Source organism: Lepidochelys kempii, chromosome 5 (assembly GCF_965140265.1).
Source record: "Lepidochelys kempii isolate rLepKem1 chromosome 5, rLepKem1.hap2, whole genome shotgun sequence".
Lineage (NCBI taxonomy): Eukaryota > Metazoa > Chordata > Testudines > Cheloniidae > Lepidochelys > Lepidochelys kempii.
The window spans coordinates 16,107,659-16,126,118 of NC_133260.1; the positions used below are offsets into that span (position 1 = coordinate 16,107,659).

Below are 18,460 nucleotides of genomic sequence, written 5' to 3' on the forward strand. Positions count from 1 at the left end.
TCATTTTTACTGTTTTATTATGAGGCACAGTGGAGATTTCACAGTTTTCTCCTAGTTCTTTCAATATGGCAAGTACAAAATGCACACAGTATTCTGCAATATGTGCTTTACATAGAGACAATCTTCAAACAGAAAAAAAGACAGCCACATTTCCTGGCAATGCAGCAGGAACATGGATTTTCAGAGATGTTTATCTTAGACGACAGAACTGATTGAAAAAATAATCAAAGCCCGTATTCGCATGACTTTGGCACTCTCACCTTAATCACCTTAAGGCAGGTTTGGTAGATATTTGACAGGCAAACCTAATTTCCTGAAGAGTTAAGGGGGAACGAGACACAAATTTTATTCAACTGGAAAGAGTGTGAAGAAATATTTCAGAAGAGAGAAGTTATAGTGGCTTTACTTTTAGTTTAATTATCATCAAAAATCATCATCAAAAAAATCAATCATGTTATTTTGTTCAGAAATCAGACTTCGCAGCCTTTCCTTCATCTTGCAGGATGGTCACCAGATAAAGCTAGGTAGTGATGCTCTGTATTTGTACTAGGTATTGTCTTTTCATTATTCCTTTATTTGGTGAACATGTAACAGTCAGAGTTAGCTGTTAACAGGCACTGAAGTCCCCAATTTCTCTTAGGCCGTGTTCTCAATGATGAGAGCAATACCTTGTCCACCTCCAATGCAAGCTGATCCAACTGCATATTTGCCACCACGACGCCTGTACACAAACAGGAACAGTGAAAACAGAAATGGTCTCCCTGATTTACTACAAAAGGAATTTAGTTGTTTCCCAATGCATTTTGACTATCAAGAGTTTTCACATACACAATTAAAGAGAGGGTGTTTTGGAACATTAAAAATATATATGTAAAATTTTAAACAGAAGCATAAAAAGTGAAAAGTGAAAACCACGAGGAAATTGTTCACGTTAAGAGTGCAGAAAGATCACTCTTGAGGAGACCAACGCAGAAGAATTTGTGGAAGCAGGTTTGAAGGAGAGGGAAAGCAGTGGAGGAACAAGAAGTGGGAGTTTTCAAGGTGTGTGGAGGAGGAGAGGGAGTCAACAGAGAGCAAACAGTGAGAAATAAAAGGCCTAATCCAAAGCCCACTGAAGTGTAGGGAGTCTTTGTATTGACTTCAGTGGGTTTAAGATCAGTCCTAAAGGGAGTAGCGATGATTGGAATGAGAGTAGGAGGAAACAAGAGTGGAGTTGCAGGACCCTGAAGTTAAGGACAACCATGTGAAGTGATACAATGAGAGACGGGAAGCCAGTGAAGGGATTCTAAAAGGGTGTTGAATGGCAGGAGAGGAAGAGGATTTTACAGCTATACAGTGTCCATCCACAACCCCTTGTATTTGCATCAACTTTGCAAACAGTATTGTGTGTTTTATCAAGAGCTTCAGCTACATACACACCTTAATTCATGAACCAGATGAGCAGTGATCCTTGACCCTGATGCTCCCAGGGGATGACCTAGAGCAATGGCACCTCCGTTGACATTGGTTTTTTCAGGATCTAGGCCCAAAACTTTTTCAACTGCCAAATACTGAGGAGCAAAAGCCTCATTGACCTGAAAACAGCACAGACACAATCAAAATGTAGACGCTTGACTTTCCATCAGAATTCACATTTTTAAGGTTCTCTTTGCAATTGTAAGTTCAAGATTTTAATTTTTTTAAATAGAACATGGACACAGGTCTATGACAAAGCAGCAGTGTAAGATTCCCCTTTCTACTCCACCAAGAGACTGCAAGCCAGACCTGCAGTGACAATCTCTAGTGAGTAAGTGGACAGTTCAGTCTTCAAAGCTAATCAATCCACAGCTTCTTTTAAACATAAAAATAAAAAATAAAAATGCCAGCAGCAATATGGATACCTGCCTTTTAGGCTTGGACCAGGGCCACTAACATGTTTTCCATATAGCAGTAGACAGCTATCAGAGGGTAACCACTTTTAGTCACCACTGACCAGGGGACGTATTTAAAAATCAGCACCTTAGCGTCTCTGTTGCCCAAGAGAGCATGTCACTCCTAGACAAGTTACAGACATGATTTTTTTTTTTTTTTAAATAAAGAAGTTTTAAGCTCCTGAAAACAGGAGTTTAGAGGAAGAACAGAAAGAAACTTAGTTAAATGGCCAACAGAAGTCACTGCAACAGCCACATTCTAGGCTTTCCTTTCAGTCCATCATACAGCGGAGGAGAACCTTCTAGATTAAACACATCTCATTAGATTATTAATTACTACTGCTCCTAATTAGATATAACCTTTCTGTCCACTCTGCTCTCCTTACCTCTACCAAATCCATGTCTTTCAGGGAGAGTCCTGATTTCTTCAGGGCCTCAGTAATGGCAGGCACAGGGCCTATTTCAAAATTATACATTTGTGAGTAGCTGAAGAATTTTACAATAAGCATTTAAACTATATTGTACATAGGATAGGTTCATCAAGCCCCACCCTGTGAGCCTGAGGGTGCTCATCAGGTTCCCCAACCTACTGTGGGCCCCTAGTAAGTGTTTGGTGGTTTGTGACACCTTAACCAAATGTCTTATTAAGCAATTTGAGGGCTCCAAAACACAAGAACCCTTAGGAGTGGCTAGTTGGGAACTTCTTCAACACAGGTTTCAGAGTAACAGCCGTGTTAGTCTGTATTCGCAAAAAGAAAAGGAGTACTTGTGGCACCTTAGAGACTAACCAATTTATTAGAGCATAAGCTTTCGTGAGCTACAGGAAGTGAGGAAGTGAGCTGTAGCTCACGAAAGCTTATGCTCTAATAAATTGGTTAGTCTCTAAGGTGCCACAAGTACTCCTTTTCTTTCTTCAACACACTACCCCACAAGCTTAAGAAGTCTCATTACTGCCTTTCTCTACATCCACCCACTCCTTCAGGCTCCTACTCAACACACCATACAGCTCTCTAGCCAATCTGGGGCCTGCCAGCTTCTTGCCAATCCAAATGAGGCCTAACACTACTTTTGGGGTGTTCTCCCTTCCTGCAGTCTTCAGGAGGTTCACAAGGCAGCTGCAAATGCCCCGATCTTCTCCCCCAAACCACTTGTTCCCTCCAGATATACAAAGTACATTAATAGAGACAGACTTTTTGAACTGTGGTGAATAGGTGTCTAGTTGTGTGTGTCACAAACTGGGAGTTACCTCACTGCATTTGTGGTAGAAAAATTGTTCCTCAGGAGATGCAGGTCTAAGCCATGAAATTTGAGGTTAGTGGATATTATTTTTTGGTGGATATTACAGGGGGCGATGGTTTAAAAAAAAATTTTTTTTTATTCTAAAGAATAAAATTCTAAAGAATTTTAATAGAATTCTATTATTATTTTAATTCTAATAGAATTCTAAAGAAACTCAGCTACAACCTAATCTAATCGAATACACTGGGAGAAATTAATCCAAAACACAGAGAGATACTTGAAAAACATAAATGTTAAGGGAGAATTTGGACTACAAGTGAAAAGCAAATTGGATAGGAGTTTGCAATGTGAAGAAGTATCACATTAGAGAGGAGACCGATTATTTTTTATACAACTCTGAGATGTCCTCCCCTAGAATAGTTGGAGGACTTCAATACTAGAAAGATGTTGGGAACTCAAAGATAGAAGAATATTAATAAAAGCAACAAAAATGAATAAGAGACTGGAGAGAGAGGTAAGTAAAGAATAACTAAGGCCCTTTCTTTTTGGCTTTTACCAATTTTTACCAAAAATATTCCCAGATTTTACAAAAGCTATTATTCAGTATTTACCAACTTTCAGCTGAATTTTGGATCACGCAACTGCATGAAAATACTGGTTATGTTAAGAAAGTCATATACACTACATTAGGTAGACTAATTTATTAACATAAACACTTCTTAGTGTAAATGCAAGGCTGTTAATAAGGCAATGTAGTGGAAAATATATACACACATGCGTGTGTATATGTGTACACCTTGTTAACGTAGAGTTCGTGAAATAAACGACAGCATAAAACTTCTCTTATTGTCAATACACACAGTTCTCTTTGTTGCTTTTTTATGTCTACCTGTCCCCCAGTATTAACCCAATTATTTATCAAGAAAACAAAGTTAATTTTTGTACCTATTTTCAATTGTTTAATTTTTGTAATAAAGACACTGATAAATTTCCACAAAATATTAAAGTAAAAACCAAAACCAGGCCTTGAGAATAAACTGAATAAAGGGCCTGATTCAAAACCCACTGAAGTCAATGGAAGGATGTGGGCTTTGGACCAGGGCCTAAGCGAGAATTTTGCAAGTGCATATGTGTGTAGGAGTGTTGGACATCCCACCACACACCTGGTAATATACACAGTGAGTTCCAAGGAAGGAAACAATTGTTAGTTCTCTAATGAGAAAAATGGGATGAAACCAAGCATGGGAAATTACGTTAATATCTTGAGCAATGTCCTAGCTAGCTGCCAAACAGGCTCCCAGGAGAATTGGGAGAAGCTCTATTTACTTGAGTCACTGAACACTAGCCTGGGAAACGCAGGGCAGAGAGTACCGTAGGGAACAACAGAACTTGCTGGGGTTTTTCCCTCCCATATTGAAATACTTTTATGTCATGTCGTTTTATGAGATGGGGCTCTAACGAGTGAATCTCTTTTCTGACGGGGCTCTAATGAGTGAATCTCTTTTCTGACGGGGCTCCTCCTATCCCCTAATGGTCAAGGCCCAGCACTGCAGATATCATTCTTTACGCCAAAGAGATCAGTGCCGCTCCACAGTCAGATATAGGAGAGACTTGAAAGCAGTCTCCCCTATAATAAGCAACTCACATAAACTGTTCCTCCATTGCCAGCGGGCTCAGCACAAGGCCCCCACAGAATACCCAACACAAGAATACTTTCATTATTTTTTCATGCTACCAAAAGATTTGCTTCACTGCCACTTACCAATGCCCATGATGTTGGGGTCACATCCAGACGCGTGATAGGCTACTATTCTAGCCAGTGGAGTGAGGCTGTGCTTTTTAAGTGCCGCTTCACTGGCTATGACAAGTGCCCCAGCTCCATCACATACTCCCTTGCAATACAAAGAAAAATAAACATTCTCAATGCACTAATTGCACAATCATTTTATGCCAGAGATATTCATGTAAGAGAAACCTGATGGCAATTGCTTATTACACAATTCTATTCTTAAAGGTCAGTTTGTTTTAAATACTAAAATTCTTTTCTTTTTTCATGGCATTTGAAAATTAATACTAGACATTGAGATTTTATATATTTCAGTGTTTTAAAGGAAGTAAAATAGATTCTCTGCCCTGTAAATCTATTTCATATACTTTAAAAGTCAATATGTGGACAAGGGTCATCATTAACATTTAGTAATTTTTCAGGGCTGTTAAGTGTGCATGACACTTTACAAATACTTGTACCATGTTTTCCCATCTGTGCTGTGTGTTATGCAGGAGGTCAGACTACCTGATCGCAGTTGTCCTTCTGGCCTTAACAAATCTACTAGTCTATAAAATTTACACCAAAAGATAGGGTACCTAATGTCACGCTGCTAAGCCCATAGTCTGCTCTAAGTTCCATCTGCACTTGGTTTGGCCTACAGATGACTCAATGATCAGGGTCCTCCACAAAGCACAGCTCAGCTGAAACCAGAGATCTAGCCCATGACTCCTAAATAATTTAAAATGCTCATTGTCCATAAAGGAAAGAACAGCAGCGAGTCCCAGCAGAGTTCCACACAATCGGTGCAAAGTCAAAACTGCGGCAATACTGATTCAAGGCAGATGAGAAAGTGTGGATGTCTTGTTAAGGGTGAGGGTACCAGCATAATGCTGGCAGCAGTGGCTACTCTATGGCATTGCATTTCTAGAAGAGAGAAGGCAACTGAAGACTTGTTCGTTGTAGGGATGTTGACAAAGCCACCCAGGCCCAAGCTTTGTACTGCAATTTGAGTTCCAGAATCAGAATTATTTTTTGCAGAAGCCACTCTTGGCAGCCCAGTAGCATCTCTGCAAGCAAGAAGTACGGTGAAGAAAGACTATGAGAACCTGCTCTACATATAACCCTTCTCAGATCAAAATTCTAAATCCTTATAGTCTGTGAGCTCACCGAAGCATTCCCAGCAGTGACAGTCCCATCTTTCTTGAAGACAGGAGGGAGCTTTCCCAGCTGTTCTATGGTGGTTTGGGGTCTAGGATGCTCATCCTGTTCCATAGTCTGTTTTCCTTTCTTTGTTTTCACTTCAATTGGTGCCATCTCAGCATTGAAGTAACCGGCATCATGAGCTGGAGTAGCAGAAAGAAATGACAAGAATTATAATTGAACAGCAGCAGGTGACTGATCAGTGCAGGCAAACATGTACTTTAATTTTTAATCAACTTTACACTTGTCTATGTAGGTATTTAGTGACTGTATTTATTCTATTTAAATTGATTTATTTTTTAAATTGGGCAAAAGAATGGAAATAGTTTTAATTTCTTTTTATAGTGAAGAGTCACCCAGTTTTCAATTTGAGTGTTTCAGGCTTAAATAGTGATTCTGAAGTTTACAATTAGATTTGAACAGTATTGAGTGGATATGCACTAGCATTTACATCTCCAATGTACATTTTGTCCTGCTGTTGGTTCTACATCTGTATGGCTTGTCAGAGAGTTTGAAAGCTGCACAGTTCACTGAGACAAGAAGGGAGAAACACGTTGGGCCAGATCTTCAGCTGGTGTAATTAACGTTCTGCGCAGAATTTCATTTTTCCCTGCAGAATTGGTGCTGCCACTAGGGGCCGCTGGACCCCACAGAGCCCAGCTCTCCAGCTTGCAAATACAGGACACTTGCTGCCTGGAAGGGGGCCGGGGGGAAGAAAGTGGGGCTGGAGAGTTTTGGACAGCTGCAGTTTGTCCTGAGGAAAGGAGGCAGCATACAGGAAACTCCATACAAGCCTGGGACCCAGCATCAGGCTGTTTATCTCTGGATTCCTGGGCTTTAGGGGATGTGGGTGTCTGGGCTGGGAGGCGCCCCATGGCTGGGCTCTGGGGTAAGGGATGCGGATGTCTATACAGTCCCTAACACCTCATTCAGTAAATTAAAAATAAAATCACCATACAGAGGGCTAGTTTGACCACTATGCAAAGAAGATTGGTGTGGATTATGGCATTATAGCTAGAAAAAAACAAAACTTGACTGGTCAGGCACAGTAAGTTATCCTTGAGAACTGGTAGAAATTTTTCCCAAGAAAAGTACATGACGTGGTCACTTACTTGTGTCCTATACAGAAAGGCTTCAAGTCTGCTAGGTAGACAAATACTTTTATAAACAAATTTAGAAATACCAATAGACCCAGTAGACTTCTATGCTCCATGAAAACACTAATTAAAACAGGTAATGGGTTAACTGGCAGCAGGTGGAGGATCATTTGTAATGATGCAAAATCTGCTGAAAAACTAATGTTAACAGGAGGGAGTCAACTTAAGATAAATGAAAACAATATAATTTCTACCTGGAAATCTTTGACCTATTGGTGTTACAAGTAGCTCCTAAAATAACTAATTGAAAGAGATTACAGGATAAAAAACGTTTGTCTTCTGTGGACATTTGATAGCATTTTGTGTATATTGATAGTTCGGTCCCAATCATGCAATGGGATCTGCCAGAACAGGCTTGAGAACTTGACTCTAGTAACTTCCATTGGTGTTTGAGAATCGTAGTTACGCTTGTTTGTTTAGGTTTTTCCACTCAGGGCTTGTACACACTAGCTCTTACTTCGGTATAATTTAAATTGCTCAGGTGTGTGGAAAAGTCACTCCCCGAGCGATGCAAGTTACGCCGACATAAGCACCGGCGTGGACAGCCAATGTCAACGGGAGAAGCTGTCCTGTTGACAAAGCTACCGCCACTCAGGGTGGTAGAGTAATTATGCCGATGGGAGGGCATCTGCCCAAGCAGCGCTACAGCGATGTAACTACGTCAGTACAGCTGCATCACTGTAGGGATTCTAGTGTAGACTAGCCTTCAGCAACAGAGGATTCAGACACTTTTTTTTTTTAAAAGGAAAAAAAAGGTTAAATTAAACAAAAATTGCCAGAGGAACTTGGGGACAGGTGTACAACCTGAAACTACTTTAAATTGGTGCGTTATAGTTTGACTGGATTTGAAGTTGATGATGTCAATCTAACTTTTAATTCTCAAAGTTTACTGACCAGCTTTCCATCTCTGCTGTGTTTTCATTGCATATCGGTCACAGTCCTCTCTCGAGATGTTATATTTTGCAGCCAGATTTTCAGCTGTAATTGCCATTGGGGTATTAACGTGCTGGTCTGTTAGGCCTGCCCACAAAGAGTCTTCCATCTGCCAGAAACATTATTAAAGGGAAAGTCTTATGCAGAATCAATATTACAGTATTAGTACTTTAACAAGATATTCACCCGTGCTTTAGAAGTTATCATTTAAAAAATATATATATCTTGGTAACTAATTATGTTTTAAAACTTTATCTGAAGCAGCTGCATGTGAAAAGTATTTCTGTGTAATTGGTTACCAGAACAGTAGCAGAACCGAAGTGACAATGTACACAAAGAAAACTGGTGAAATCAACAATGTCACAGAGCAAAAAGCTTAATGTGCAGTTCTACCATCAAAAGAGATTTGGGGAAAATAGCTGTGTTTGTCTTTCAACAATTTCCAAATCAAATATGCTCAAGTAAACTGCCAACCCTTCAAATACTCAGCCTGGGCTCAGCAGATATGTCTTCCCTGCAGAGTTACCTTGAGTTATCTACACACCAGTTTCATCTCTGGAGTGAGAAAAGTTACACTACAAAACAGAACTTCATTTGCTGTATTCACTTAAGTGTGATTGTCGCTCATGTGTGCAATTAAGACTTCTGGGAACACATCTCATAATTCTTAGGGATGCACTAATCTGCACTCTATGAATTGTTTACCAGAGAAGTGTGGGAAAACTCATCTGTCCTTTTTGGATCCCAGGAGGGAATCGTGGGAATGCAATGGAAGACTATCAGAAAAGGTTTTCAATTGTGTTTAGTATTTTGAAGCAATGTAACAACTAAGCTGAATTCTGAAAGTTTAGGAGTTAATGGATGATGTTTAATTCAGTATAGGTATTAAAAAAATAGTTCTGGAATAGTTAGAAAGCTGGCAGTCTTAACAAAAGCTTAGCGGGATCAGACTGACTGTTTTGATAAAACTGTTGTACATTAGATAAAACACCTCAACACCTGAGTCTGAACCTAATCCGCATTAATTTTGGTTACAAAATTATGGATCCAGTGTTTTCTCCTGCTCTGTGAATGAGACCTAATTAAAACAAAAAAAATTACATTATCCAACCTTGAGATCTGTTCCGAATTTGGTTCCAAATCGAATGTTTCGGACGATGTACGGAGCCTGGCTCATATTTTCTGATCCACCACAAAGAACCACTTCTGACTCGTTAAGGCAAATTTCCTATTAAAATAATACAGATGCATCATGTGTAGGTTTTAGGGTATTTTATTTTCACAGACAACAGCAATTGCTTCAGTAACATACCTTGCCAATTAGAAAACTAGGTGCATAACTTAAGAAATAATTCATGCTTATCCTGTACTCATTTTCTGACAAGGATTTTCAAAAATTTTACAGAATAATGAAACGGCACAATTCTCCGGTCAGTGAGGTACTATTACACCCATTTTATAGAAAGGAGGGTATGGTGAAGAGAGAGCAAGCGAGAGAGAGAGAGAGAGATCAAAGCCAAAGTTTTCAGAAGTGGCCTCTCAGTTTGGGTGCTTAGCCTGAAATATACTGGACTTAATTTTTCAGAGATGCTGAGCATTGACAGTTGCCACTGACTTCAGAGTTGTGGGCACACAGTACCTCTACAAAAATAAAACAAATAAAATCAGGCCGTATGACTCTTTTGTGGGGTAACAAAACACCGGCAGCTTTTGAAAACTTGGCCTAGGTGACATGCGTAAAAATCATACAGCAGGTGAATGGCACAGCCAGAAACAGAACCAAGGAGTACAGATTCCTAGTCCCTTGCTCTGACCATTAGGACACACTGCCTCCTCAAACATTTTGCTAAAGTGATTTTTAATTGAAGAGGAATATTTTGAAATCTACAGTAGAATCTCAGAGTTACGAACTGACCAGTCAACCACATGTCATTTGGACCTGGAAGTATGCAATCAGGCTGCAGCAGAGACAAGAAAAGCAAATACATTAAAGTATTGTGTTAAATGTAAACTAGTAAAAAAAAAAAAAAAAGGGAAATTAAAAAAAAGGTTTGACAGTATAAAGACTTTGTGCTTGTTTCATTTAAATTAAGATGGTTAAAAACAGCATTTTTCTTCTGCATAATAAAATTTCAAAGCTATATTAAGTCAATGTTCAGTTATAAACTTTTGAATGAACCATCATAACGTTTTGCTCAAGTTACGAACATTTTAGAGTTACGAACCACTTCCATTCCCAAGGTGTTTGTAACTCTGAGGTTCTACCGTATTACACAGTGAGCAGACGGAATTGAAACTATTTTTATATTAATTCAGTATAGACTATTATTAGCCAAACATCAAAAAAGTGTATTACTGGGACTGTATTTTAAATTGTGGAGCACCATTCTGTCAGGGAAGAGAAGCACCTGGTAAAACAATTTTTGTGCAAGTCTCGTAAAAAAGTATAAGTAATTGTGGTAAATAATGGACACCTTCATAAAAACCTCCATGACAATAAGAAAATTTGGACTTCACCTTATAATTATAACCTTACTCTCTGCATTCAAACTAACAAATACTCTTGGGTGTGTCTATACTAGAAAGATACATCATGGACCTCAGAGTAGCTAACCTCAGTGTATCTTTCTAGTACAAAGCCAAAAGAGTGTGTGTTATGATCAGTTTCAAGAATTATAACCTCAACTTTAAATTTTCTTAATCTTAATCTTGAGGAATTTGTTTTTGTGGCAGAATTTTTTCAAACGGACATTTATTTTTTAACTGTATGATTGCTCAACTTGCACAAAACACTGTTTAATTTTATAAGGCGCCTGTCTTCCTCAAACACCACTCTGCACAAACAAAATTAAATCATGATATGAAATGTTTCATCCTTGGATAAAGGAAGGGTAAATAAACTGTCTTGCGTGAACAGTAAAACAATTTCACTGCTAAAATAGTGGAAGCCAAGGTAGACCTTACCAGCTGAAATCTATACAATAAAAACCTGAGAGATGTACATCAAGGTAGCTCACCTCAATGTATTTTTCTAGTGCAGAAAAATAGTGGGTACAGTGAAAGGTCCTCTTCTTGACTGTGACAACATGCAAACTGTTAACCAAATCAGCTGTTTTTGTTATAGGAATAGAAAGGAGGTGAACTGCTGTTGTTAAAAAAAAGCCTTATTTATGGTGAACTTCATATGTGAATCCCTATCAGAGCACACACTGAACATCCGTCTAATTAAAAATGTTTGGAGAAGAGGCAGATTTTATAACCACTAGACAAAGAGGAAGAGAAGTCAGGAGATCTGAGTGCTATTCACCAGTGCTGTTCCATTAAACGTACTGTGACTTGCATAAAGTCATTAATTTCTATTTCCCTTGCTTTAAAAGGAGGCTACTATTATTAAACTGTTTTTGTGAAGTGCTTTGAGATCCTTGGAAGACAGACATTTTAGAAATACAAGTCACCACTGTCACAGTTCCAGGGTAACTACACTTTTGACCCCTTTGTAGCATCCCCACTCAGGTCTCAGGCCTCTAGCCATCACTTCTTTCATGTTAAAGAACATGTGTTCTCTCTCTTGCCTGGAAATTTAAGCTGCAGTTTCCTCCTTCAACTCACTGTGATCACCTTAAGAAGCTTGAGTTCAATATTTGCTGTCTTGCTCTATCACAAGGGCTATGACTGAATTTACCAGTGACCAACCAATCTTCATACAGAAAAGTAGTTATTTGAAACAAAAGCATTACAGAGAAAATGTATCTTGAACACAACAAACAGCTTATATGTATGCATGTCTTACCAGGTGTCACTCACCTTTCTCATGGAGACCTGGTAGGTTTCAAAGTCCTTCAAAGCCTTTCAGCAGGGTCTGTCCCTCTTGTTTAGTCTCATGTCAGTTCCATTAAGATCCTCTACAGTAGGCTGCCCACTTAATACAATTCTTAGTTCTTTGTCTGTTGAGCCTCTTGAACCCAATATTCCTCAGAAGGGGAACTTCTATGCAATTGTTTAGCAGTCTCGGGATTTACATTAGTTACCCCTCAGTGATTTGAGTTCCAGCAAGTTCACTCATGCTAGGTGACTTCCCCATTGTCATTGCATTGATTGTCTTGTTTCAAGAAAAAAGTTAACTGTGCAACACCCAACAGGTAACACCACAAGGCGAATCACTCTCGTTTTTTCATAAAAACATATCAGAAGTTTCTCAGTTCTCCACACTGCTAGTTATTTCAGCTACCCAAGTGGGTACATCAGCAGAAAGCGTGAGAGCTAAAAATACTCTGAAACTTCTGAAGCCCAACCTGCTTCTATTGACTCAAGTCGGTGCAGGATCAGGCTCCATGACGAAGAGAACAGAGTGCATCTGAGGGTATGTCTACACTGGAATAAGAGACTGCGGCATGGCCGCAGCTGGCCTTGGCAGCTGACTCGGGCTTGCGAGGCTAAAAATTGCAGTGTAGATCTTTGGGCTTGGGCTGGAGCCCAGATTTGGGGACCCTCCCGCCCCTCGCGAGGTCCTAGAGCTTGGGCTTCACCCCAAGCCTGAACATTTACACCAACTTTACAGCACTGCAGCCTGGGCCCCGTAAGCCTGAGTCAGCTGACCAGGGCCAGCCACAGGTGTTTTACTGCAGTTTAAGTACCTTTAATTTTGTAAAAGTGGCTGCTTTCTTGTCCCCCATCCCCTTTTCAACTAGCCCTAATGATTTTTTTTTTTTACACTAATTATATAAATGTCTTCAGAAGGTTGAACTGTTGTATGCAACACCAGAGCTCCATGGGAAATCCCTATAAATATGGAAAATTAAACAAATGCATTTGATTTTTAGTTCCAAGGCACTCCGTGCACCTTTAAATTCCTCCTTAAGGTATAAATTTATTGGGATGCTCACAGGAGATCACTTACTGATAACAGCTGAACACCATCACGGTATTCAGCAGAGAGCAATTCTTCGGCTAATTCAAACACACAGCACTTGGGTCAGAACACATCCCCTCTCTCACTACAGCAGTTTGATAACAGCTATGAATAATATATAATTGTAGCCCATACTCAGAGAACAAGTACTGTACCTGACATCCATTGGCGATGGACTGGAAACCAGAACCACAGAGTCTGTTGACAGTAAGGGCTGGAACTGGGATAGGAACTCCCACACGCAAACCAACATGCCTTGCAATATAAATAGCATCTGAGGAGCTCTGGAAAGCAAAAAAATTGCAGCATTTGTAAACCACTAATGTACTTGGACAACAGCTGTTTCAATCAGCTCAGAATAGAATACCCAATACCTCAGGTAAATGTTAGTTCTGGAGGACACGATTCCTCGAGAATTATAAGCCACAGGAAGCGTTTATATTCTTTCAAGAAATCTCTTCCCAAAGTATCTCCTGAAGGCAGGTGTCTGAATTTATTTCAAGGAGAGACCCTTTCCCACCAGAGCTAAAGGTCAGCCTGAAAATGGTACTGCAGCTGAAAAGTTTCAAGTGACGTATCGGGGCTAATAGTAACTCATTCCCTCCACTAATGGATGATAACCATATACTAAGTAGGGCGCCTCCTGGCAAAGCACCACATCCTGATTGGTGACCACCAATAACTTAATCAGCCTGTCCAAAACAAAGCTAGTGACCTAGTCTGTGGGTGAGTACAGGCTACTGCATTGTAAGCAATTGTGCCTTGAGACAGTAAGCTCTCTGGGGCAAGGACTTGTTTATTCAGTTTCATCCACGCATCCAGGCCACTAACTTGTCTGGTGCAATCTAAAAGATATTACATTTATTTTGCATTTCTTCAGAGAATTTCTAGGGTTCTCAGGTATTATAAGCCCCAACCAGTTACATGATGTCCAGCAAAATGGCAATTAACTAAAACCCAAAGAAAACAATGCTTGTTCAGTTCTAACTCTGAAGTCACGGTCTACTAAGAAGAGCAGTATACCCAGGGGCTTGAAATTCAGCGAGAATACAAACTGTTTTTTTAATCAGATTGCATTTCACAGAAAGACAGGCTTCCCCGGTTTAAACTATCCTGGTCCCAACAAGGTCAATGGAAGCATGGTCAGCCCCTTAAACATAAAAGGGAATCACTTAATTATTAATACTTTGTATTTCCAGCCCTTTGATTTATTTTTGGCTCATTCAACAGCAACCAATTGAACAACAGATGCAGTTATATGTAGAAATGCACTAGGGAAAGGTGTTCAGCAAGTAACCAGGTGCCAGCAATTATTCCATCCTACCAACCTGCATGACATTACCCACAATGACACTGTCAATGATCTCAGGGGAGACTTTGCCAGCAGACAGTGCAGCGCGTGTAGCACATTCAGTCAGGTCAGTGGCTGTGAAGTCCTTGAGCAGACCTCCATAAGCCCCAAAAGGTGTTCGCTTGGCTGAAACAATGAACACACCTAGAAAACAAACAAGAAAAATCCATAGGTTTAAATTAGGAAGAGGATGGACACGATTCATTTGATTTTCTTGAGATATGGATCAAATCTCTGCGGAAGATGAACGGACATTAAATAAAGAGATGTTGCAGGTAAATAGCAGAGGTGGAGTACATCAGTGGTTCTCAACTTTTTTTCATTTGTGGATGCCTAAAAAATTTCATATGGAGGTGCAGATGCCAGAGGTCTGAGGGCCAGAGGTTGAGAACCACTGTATTACATCACCCAGAGGGTCAGTAAGAGTACTAGTACAGTGCTGTAAATTTACCTGGGGCTGTATAAACAAAGAAAATATGGTCCCTCCCTAACCTGAGCACATTACAATCCAAGATACACCAGACACAGCCTGGAAAAATATTTCAGAGAAGGAGGCATGTGTGAAATGAAGAGTCAGGAGGAGAAGCTAAGAAGGATTCCATGAATAAGTGTTTTTTAAAGAGGGATTTAGAGGAAAAATAAGGGAGCTTGAATGTGCAACAGACAGAAATTCTCATATCAGATCAATCCAGTGCTCCATCTAGTTTAATATCCTATTTCTGACAATGGTCAGTACCAGATACTTCAGAAGAATGCGCAAGGAAGTCCCAAATGGACAACTATAGAATAACCTGCCTATTGGGGAAATTTCTTTTTAACTGCCATCAGTAAATTGTTTGCTTAGACCAGGAAGCACAAAAGGCAGACTCTATGCAGAAGCACATTATTTTAAATTACCTCATTTTTTTCAGAAAGGCTTTTACTTTAAAAAACAAAAAAAGTAATTCCCTCATCTAAAGTTCATGGTTTCTGATGAAAAAAAAAATTCACATTAAACTTCAGCTGATTGCATGTGCACGCATCTCATACATACCCTCCCCCCCCACACACACACAGTGAAGAGAAATAGCCTAACTTTAATTTTCTACATCACAAATGGAACATATATTGATAAGTTGTAAAAACAGACACTCTGCTTCTAGATGAAAAGTGACTAGGAGCAAGCCATGAACTTTTACCCATAGCTACTTCCTCAATTTCTTGTCTGGTGAAAGGTGATGTGACACTTGCCATAAGGTATCTAAATGTATTAAGATATTGTATTTAATGTATTTAAGAGGATGTATGAAGATGTCATAGTGTGGAAAAAAGACAGTGATTGTTCCTTAGGCCAGTATTTATCCTCATGAATATGTCAAGGCCTTCTACCAGAGACATGTGTTATCTATTACCCCAAAATGAAAAACTGCCTTCTGTTTCTCCCACTCTTTTTATATTTTTGGAGCCCACAATGCTTGTGATTGAATTGATGGATATTGTAAAAGAACTGTCAGTTTAAGGGAACCTTCTGAACTGACCAAAGTTCAAGCTTGCCCACCTTGATGAGGACTGGATGCATTGTTGGAGACTGAGACATCTGATATCCCTGATTTGCCTGGAAGACCTTCTGGGAGTTGCCATAAGGCAGAGCATGCATTTTGTTGAGAGGTAAAAAGAAAAACACTCTGATTTATTGCTTTCCCTCATGGCCATTACGAAACATCTGGAGTCATTACTATTTTCTGGTAGAGGAAACTAGAAAACAGCAGACTGACCTAAAATGTATAGAATGACCATGCATTACTGACATCCACACCCATCATTCTCAAAAACAAAGCAAAAACCTCATACATAACTTTGCACGGAAGGACTCCTTATCCAAACTCCATGTTATGAATGGAAATGATGGAAAGTGATGGAAAGTTAAGGAACCATAAGAACACTTGGAAAAATCTTGTGCCAACACAAGAGAATGAGGATCCTGAATTAATAGGGTGACTATACATCCTGTTTTGGCCGGGATAGTCCCTTTATTAAGCTCTGCCCCGGCCGGCCTGACTTTTTGGCAAAAGTGGGCATTTGTCCCATTTGCTCTTGCCAACTGATCAACTAGCATCAACTATGTTCTGACTAAGCAGAGCCCACGACAGACTGGTCCCACTCAGTAGGAATAACTTGTTGAGGAGGACAGCATTTCACAACTGAAATTCTGCACTACAGTTACGCTGTAAGCCAGGCACAAAGCTAAACCATAATAATAATAATACTTATTTGTACTCTGGTTGAACCTAGGAGCCTACTCGTGGAGCAGAGCCCCAAGATACTGAGCACTACACAAACACATAAGGAAAAAGACATTTCCTATCATGAAAAGTTTATAATGTAAGTAAATAAGCAATGAGTTTTTTACCTCAATCTCATATACAATCTACCCTTAGCTGAGAGCATCCATTGCTATTTACAGATGTGTTAAAACAGGGGTTCTCAAACTTTTTTTTCTGGGACCCCCTTTAAAAATATTTCAGGCTGTAATGACCTCTCTAAAAAAGAGTGACAACCCCTCCATACCATGCCATGCTGACTTCTGTGCTGCTGCTGGCAGTGGCTCTGCCTTCAGAGCTGGGTGCCTGGCCAGCCGCCGCTCTTGTTACCCACCCACAATAGTCTTGCAACCTTTTTTTGGGTTGGAAACCCCATTTGAGAAATGCTAAAGTATTACACTTTTACCTTAAACAATTACACAGGTTCGGTCAGGATGTGAAAGTGTTGTTGGCAAGTGGAAGGATGCTGGGATTTTTACTACGGGGCTGGCACCGAATCATGATGTAGGGCTTTAATGACAGCTTTGGTCAGTGGGCTTTTCCAAGTCCTGGGTTCATCAGCACCAAAGAGACTGATCGAAGAGTTAGTGAATGCAGAGGTCTTTACGTTACCAAAATATGTTGTTCAAAGTCTCCACACTGAGCAAGGCAAGCAATGCTTTAACCTTTCCCCCAGTTTTCTTCTCTGGACAGCAAAGTGGTAACAAATAAGGCCAGCACAATTCACCTTTGCCTTAAATGAATCTACTTCCAAAGGTTAACTAATGGTTAATGATACAACTGTGAATGTGATAAATTCAAGCTCTGGAGCTAATACGGCACACTGGGTTTTGTTGTGGTTTTTTGTGATGGAGAGGAAATACAATTGTAATGTAAAAATACACCCAAATCTATGGAGAGCCAAAATGTGACTGTTTCCCATGGTTTTCAGAGTTGTCTGACTAGCTGGGATGGGGTGTCAAGAGCGCTTGAGGCTGGTGATCCAGAGCACACTCTTTAAAAAGTTTCCAGTATATTTTCAACATGCTCCAAGACTACAGACTTAGAGCACTGCCTTTTTGGGCTAGCCAGGCAAAGCCCTCTTGTTTATCGTCAACTGTTTTCTAACCAAAGGTTTATTCCCCCTGAACCTTTAAACAAACAAGGGTGTAATGAAAACAAGGCATTTAGATTAGATAGTTCCTCGACAAAGCCAGTCAGCTATATACTGATTTCAGATAGATTGAAGTTTTAAACTTTGCTGGAGATTTCTGCATTCCAGGACACCGGAGGCTAATTACAGTAGTGAAATGATGGCCCAAGCTCCTGGGGTGCCAATGCACACAGTATTTAATAGACCCAATGCCGGTTAATCAGACAGAACAACACAGGCTTTGAGCCAGAGATATGAGATGAGAGTGCAGAGAGATGCAGCAAATAAAAATCCATTATTATATATCAGTGAAAAGAAAACTGTGTATCTCTTTTTACTGCTGGCAAGGGAATGGAGAGAGAATGTCAGAAGAACATACATACATACGATTTTATATATATAAAACCATGCAAACACACACACTTATTACAGGTTTCTATTTAAAAACAGTAACATTTTACAGATTGCACTTGATCTTGAAAGATCCCGAAGTGCTTTGCAGACTAAACTGAAAGAATGGGCCCTGCTCGCCTCTGTATTTGGTGCCTTATTCTGGTATTA

At 39.8% G+C, this 18,460-nt stretch overlaps 1 protein-coding gene across 1 annotated transcript in view; it reads right to left on the minus strand.

Annotated features, from left to right (window-relative positions):
• ACAA2 (acetyl-CoA acyltransferase 2) overlaps window positions 1–18,460 on the minus strand; it is a 19,376-nt gene continuing 916 nt past the window's right edge. The window contains exons 2-10 of the mRNA XM_073343521.1: window positions 14,445–14,611; window positions 13,272–13,400; window positions 9,319–9,435; window positions 8,169–8,316; window positions 6,085–6,260; window positions 4,912–5,041; window positions 2,297–2,367; window positions 1,420–1,574; window positions 1–721 (exon numbers count right to left, since the gene is read on the minus strand). Coding sequence (XP_073199622.1) covers window positions 637–721; window positions 1,420–1,574; window positions 2,297–2,367; window positions 4,912–5,041; window positions 6,085–6,260; window positions 8,169–8,316; window positions 9,319–9,435; window positions 13,272–13,400; window positions 14,445–14,611 — 1,178 coding nt within the window. The 3' untranslated portion in view covers window positions 1–636. The remainder of the gene's footprint in view (window positions 722–1,419; window positions 1,575–2,296; window positions 2,368–4,911; window positions 5,042–6,084; window positions 6,261–8,168; window positions 8,317–9,318; window positions 9,436–13,271; window positions 13,401–14,444; window positions 14,612–18,460) is intronic.